This window comes from Euprymna scolopes, chromosome 20 (genome assembly GCF_053919585.1).
Source record: "Euprymna scolopes isolate OS-2025 chromosome 20, ASM5391958v1, whole genome shotgun sequence".
Lineage (NCBI taxonomy): Eukaryota > Metazoa > Mollusca > Cephalopoda > Sepiida > Sepiolidae > Euprymna > Euprymna scolopes.
In genome coordinates this window covers 82,612,149-82,618,148 of record NC_136501.1, presented here as the reverse complement: position 1 = coordinate 82,618,148, position 6,000 = coordinate 82,612,149, and the positions used below count along the sequence as shown (strand labels likewise).

The window sequence follows — 6,000 nt, the reverse complement described above, 5'->3', positions numbered from 1 at the left end:
AACTCCTTTTCGGCCAGAAATTTGGCTGTTAAGGGGTCAAAGTTCAACGATTTGACCTTTAAGAACTCTACCAAATTCCTCCGACAATTTTGGGTCTAAACACTTGAAATTTTAGATATAGGTTCCTTGGACATGGATCTTACTCATTATGTTGATTTGAGCCCAAAATAATAAATGTTAAGGGGTCAAATCAAATTTTTAAAAGATTGACTGTTTTTTTGTTTTTTTTTTTTGCTCAACATACACCTTCAAACACCCCGGCAACGCCAGGCTGAAATGCTAGTATATATATATATATATATATATATATATATATATATATATATATATATATATATATATATATATACACGACACGCATGCATTTATTCTCATAAGTTTGTTGAAGAAATCCGATGTACATAAAATTGGAGGGGTTGGGGTAAGAGGCATTTTTGCTAATGGGAAAGCTGCATTAAAAGTCGATGTTAATTTTCCCAAACAAAATCGAAAACACATTTTTTTTTTTTTTTTTTTTTTTTTTTTTGCATTGTATATGAATAAACGAGTACATATTAATTTTATTTCCTTTGGTGATTTCTTAGAATGTATATTTACGATCAATAAAGAAAGTCTCAAGAAGTGTGTTTGATGAGAACCATGTCAAAGTTGTAAAACCACACAAGGATGGAAGGGTCCATAGTTTAACTAGGAACTATGACACAATAGTACTGATAACAAAAATAACAACAATAAACTATCCTATAAACTATCCTATGCTATTTCCACCCCTTCAGGCAATTAAAAGAGTTTCATTACTAATGATTACTATGTTGTCCAATGTCTACTGTACACTCTTTAACCCTTATCCTTCAGGCAATTAAAAGAGTGACAAATACTTTATATACTAGCAGTTCCGCCCGGCTTTGCTCAGGCCCTATGTACTGTTCATAACTTTTTGTGCATATGTATACATTAAAAAGTGTGAATTTGCTCACAGTATTAATGCCGGTGTCCCTCAGGGGTTCATTCTGGGCCCAACTCTTTTCCTGATCTACATTAATGATCTTCCAAATCACATCCTTACATCATTTGTAGACATTTATGCTGACGACACTACCATTTATGGTAGCACATCTAAGACAGTAAACGACCAAGTTCTCTCCAATTCTCTCTCCTCTGATCTTGAGCACGTAGTACAATGGGGAAAGGAGTGGCTGGTTACTTTTAATGCATCTAAAACCAAGCTTCTCTCTTTACATCATCAACATTCTGATCCACATCTGGCATCAATTGAAATGAATGGCTCTCATCTTCAGGAGGCCTCAAGTTTTGACAAGCTTCTGGGCTTGACCTTTACTCCTGATCTTAAATGGAACACGTACATCAAATCTGTTGCCAAGGCCGCTGGAAAAATGGTGGGATCTTTCTATCGATCCGGTAGATATCTCACTGCTGATGCTATTCTCTATCTATATAAAAGCCAGGTACGTCCAAGGATGGAATATTGTTGCCACATCTGGGCAGGAGCTGCTAAAAAGGACTTGTCCTGCCTTGATAGAGTTCAAAATAGACTTCGTAGCCTCGTAGGAGATGTCCTTTTCTCTTCCCTGCAACCTCTATCTCACAGAAGAGATGTTGCGCGTTTGTCTCTGATGTATCGTTATTTTCATGGAAAGTGTTCAACTGAGCTTCAATCTATGGTCCCCCCTTGCCAAACTTTCACAAGAAACACTCGTCTAGCTGTACACACAATCAATAATTCCCCCCACTCTTTATCTGTGCCTAAACCTAAACGTAGATTCCATGAACAAAGCTTCTTTCTTAGAACTGCACGCCTGTGGAATTGTCTTCCGTTTTCCTGCTTTCCGGCTACTACAATATGGTTGTGTTCAAGTCTAACGTAAATAAGTTTTTGATGAGCCGTTCTATATAAGTTATCAAATTTACCAAATTTTCATTACTAATGATTACTATGTTGTCCAATGTCTACTGTACACTCTTTAACCCTTATCCTTGAGTGGCCTCTTGGCCTTGATAAGTGGTGATGCCTATGTAAAAAAAAAAAATATGTATGGTGATGCCTTTCTATATAATAGGCTATCTTAACTACTATAGAGAAAAGTTGGTAGAGACCGCAAACTTCAAATTTTTCCAAACTTTGACCCCTTAACATTTATTGTTTTGGACTCAAATTAAATTAAAATGTTTGTCCCATGTCCAAGTACAGTACATCTAAAATTTCAAGTGTTTAGGCCCAAAATTGGCGGAGGATTTTGGTAGAGTCTGCAAAGGTCAACTCTGTAAACTTTGACCTCTTGTCAGCCAAATTTTCGCTCAAAAACTAATGAAAAAGCTTGCTGCATGTCTAAATACCCTTTATGTAAAATTTCAAATGTTTAGACCCAAAATTGGCTTAATAGTTTGATAGTAAAAGTAAAATCTTTTGAACTTTGACCCTTGTAAGCCAAATTTTCAGCAAAAAATGATTTAAACGCTTGCCATATGTCTTAATACACTTTTTCTAAAATTTCAAATGTTTAGAACAAAAATTGGCTAAGTAATTTGGTAGAGACCACAGAGGTCAATTTTCTTTTCAAACTTTGACCCCAATTATGACCCCTTAACATTTATTGTTTGGGTTCAAATCAAGTTATTAAGTTAGATCCATGTCCAAGAAACCTATATCTAAAATTTCAAGTGTTTAGACCCAAAATTGGCGGAGGAGTTTGGTAGGGTTTTCAATGGTCAAATCATTGAATTTTGACCGCTTAACAGCCAAATTCCTAGCCGAAAACGGATTACAAAAATTTTCCAAAATCTCTGTACCCCATATATCAAATTTCGAGTTTGTATACTGAAAATTGACAGAGTTATTGTGTAGGGAAATGTACACAGACAGACAGACAGACAAACACTTTCACTTTTATAGATAGATAGATAGATTATTTTTCAATTTTTTTTTTGTAGCAATCACATTTTTAAGACTTATTTCCATATAGGTGGACGCCATTTTGCACATGATATTCTTTTAGTAGACATAAACTTGGAATCTAAAAGCAAAAAAAAACGAGTATTAAGAAATGGTTGAATTTGCATAAAAGACAAACATATGAGGGTTGAAAAGGAACATAATTTATACAAAGGGCAAAAATTATAATGGGTTACTAACAGAATAGTTACATTAAAAGTCTACATCAATACACAATACAAAAATACATGTATTGTCAGGGTAAATAAATAGAGAGCTATATGAGTTAGCAATGTATGAATAAATACAATTTAGTGTGAGAATATTTGGAAACACATAGTTATAACCATTAAAACGAAGACTATGACTATAAACGGTATTAGACGGTAATAATGTCTGAGTTGTGAAAACTAGACAAAGATAGAGAACTAATCAGACCCGAAAGGGAAAGAATATTTGGTTCTACATTCACATGTGGTCAAATTTTGATATATCTTCTATTATATTCAGAAGTGTATTATCTTAGTGGCTAGTATAATTAAGAGGAGATCATTTGATTTACTTGTAAAATTTTCTGATTGATTTCTTTTGATGTTTTTGAAAGGTTTGGCAATTTATCTCCACTTTTGTAATTTGAAGAAAAATAACTTTGAAATTCTTTGTTTTATTTTGCAGACATTGTGCACCGAGACTTGAAATTGTCAAATATTCTTTTGAGTAATAACCCATTAAATAGTAACGATCATTTATTCATTAAGGTCAGTAGTTTCTTGAATGTTTTGTTGGTCAAGTTCTAACACTACACCCCATGCTATTTCTGCACCCCCACCAATGAGATTCTACTTTTTTAGGTAAACAGACTCAAAATAAAATAAAAAAGCAAAATAATTATTTTAGAAAGCGGCAGATCATTTTGCATGTAAATTTAACATAAAATAGTCATCCGCTTCTGGGCCAGCCAACGTTTTGAAGGACATATAACAATTTTTTTTAGAGAGATAAATTTTGTATCTGTTTGAAGAGAGTGTAACAAATTAATAATAAAATAATTAGAGTTCATCACTTAAAAAAGTGAAAATTTTGGTAACATTCATATTTTTACATTCATAATTGTAATATTTAATATTCCTAATCAAACTTTGATATAAAAAACAATGTTAAAGTATGAAAAGCACTGGTAGTAGTACTGAATGCTATTTTATCAGTATCGACTCTCAACTAGACAGTAGCAGTTTCTTTCAGCAAAGATATTCAATCATTATTATTATTTTGCACATAATATAAAAACATCCAGTTGTTTTTTGGGTTTGGGATTGATCTTCATAATTATAAATACGTTTTCTAAATTGCATTAACCACAATTCCTCCTTGTATAATCGTTATCAAAATTTTAACCACGGGAAGTGTCTTTTGGCTGTTAATTAATCATCAACAACCTCTGCCTAATCGTCTCATCCACAGTGATATATGGTTCTTCTGTTTATTCGTCTCTGATTTCGTTACTTACTATTTTAATAAGCAATATCATCAGTTTGATGTATTTCTTCATACAAATAAGTGATTAACTTCAGTGACTGGTGTTGAATTCAATCTACCATATTTCCTGTTTGTTTATAAAGTTGTTTTTATATCAACTCTTTACTTTCTATTCATTTCGATTATAGTAAAAGTTAAATTTGTTTTGTAGCTTACGCAAGGCAGATGGTCCATCTTATTACCAGTCATCGGGGAGACTCTGTTGACATAAAAATACAACCTGATAAATGCCATTACTCTATATCATAACATTAGCTTTTCATGTTTCTCAACATTGTGAGAAAAGTAGCAACTCTCATGCTTGATTTAAAAGTAAGTTTTTGTTTAAAAAAACTTGCCACATTTGAGTATTATTTCAACATTTCCCAACTCCTTGAGAAAAGTGAAAATAAAAAGATTCTCACTTCCTTATCATCATTCTTGCGATTAATTTGAAAATAAATTTTCTTTTACTAAAACTTATTGCAAAGTGGCCTTCACCCCTTTTGATGTGACATCATGGTCACAGGCCAGTGTGCCGAGGAGCATACCACATGAGACACATATGATCTCATTTACACACAAGTTCACACAATCGCCATACAGACTAAATTCTACTTGTCTCACTTTTGAACTAGTCACTTACACACAAATTTACACACATATTGATAAAACAAATGCAAGCATACATATCACACACACTTCTAAGTCTACTGAACTAACACAGTGTCACACACAAACTTACACTTTCAACAGCTGAAAATAAACATTTTTTTCCTCAACTTCTTCCTACAGAGTAAACAACTCCTTCACTTGAGATTTTTCTAGACACTTTGACCTTTCGTTCTATTTTTTATGCTCATTAGTGTTTTGTTATTTTTACAAATATAGTTCCATTTCAAAATATGAGAATATAGTGAATTTGAGACTTGGGAAGAAAATTTGCTGCTGCCAGAAATCAGATAGAGATCAGATATGAAGAGTTAGTACAGGAATGTCAAGATAAAGGGTGGAAGATCAACTCTCATCATTTGGTTGTTCAGGCAAAAGGAAACGTGGAACGAACGGTTGTAAACCTACTTTTGGTGTCGTTTTTACTGTAACAATTGAGAAAATTGATGAAAGATCTTCAGGAAACAATACAGAAAACATTGGATATGGCTGAAGAGGGATGATATGAACTGGAAGAAGATGTGAGTTTTGGATGGTGAAAGAAGGGAGTGAGGAAGATGGTGCTGGCATCATATGCCGGGTAGTATCATGACGTCATAATGCAATGGCATCACAAATCAGTTGTTGATGGTGGCTGAAAGATCGATTTGACTGATAGCATTTATGGGAAGATGATGACACCAGTGCTGCATAACCATTGGCACTAAAGAAAAGAAGAAAAATAGGATCTAAAACTGAGAAGTGGTTTCTCCTGGTGAGGGTGTAGTGCTGGATCAAATAAATTATATCATCCAAATTTTTTTTTCATCTGAAAAAAAGCGCAAAAAATTATAACATTAGATTACAGAAACACTCAGCCTTTC

General features: G+C 33.4%; 1 protein-coding gene across 2 annotated transcripts in view; it reads left to right on the top strand.

Annotated features, from left to right (window-relative positions):
- LOC145241499 (serine/threonine-protein kinase 33-like) overlaps window positions 1–6,000 on the top strand; it is a 306,331-nt gene that overhangs the window by 193,257 nt on the left and 107,074 nt on the right. For both annotated transcript variants that reach the window (XM_080104517.1, XM_080104518.1), the window contains exon 6: window positions 3,626–3,708. In XM_080104517.1, the coding sequence (XP_079960643.1) occupies window positions 3,626–3,708 (83 nt within the window). The remainder of the gene's footprint in view (window positions 1–3,625; window positions 3,709–6,000) is intronic.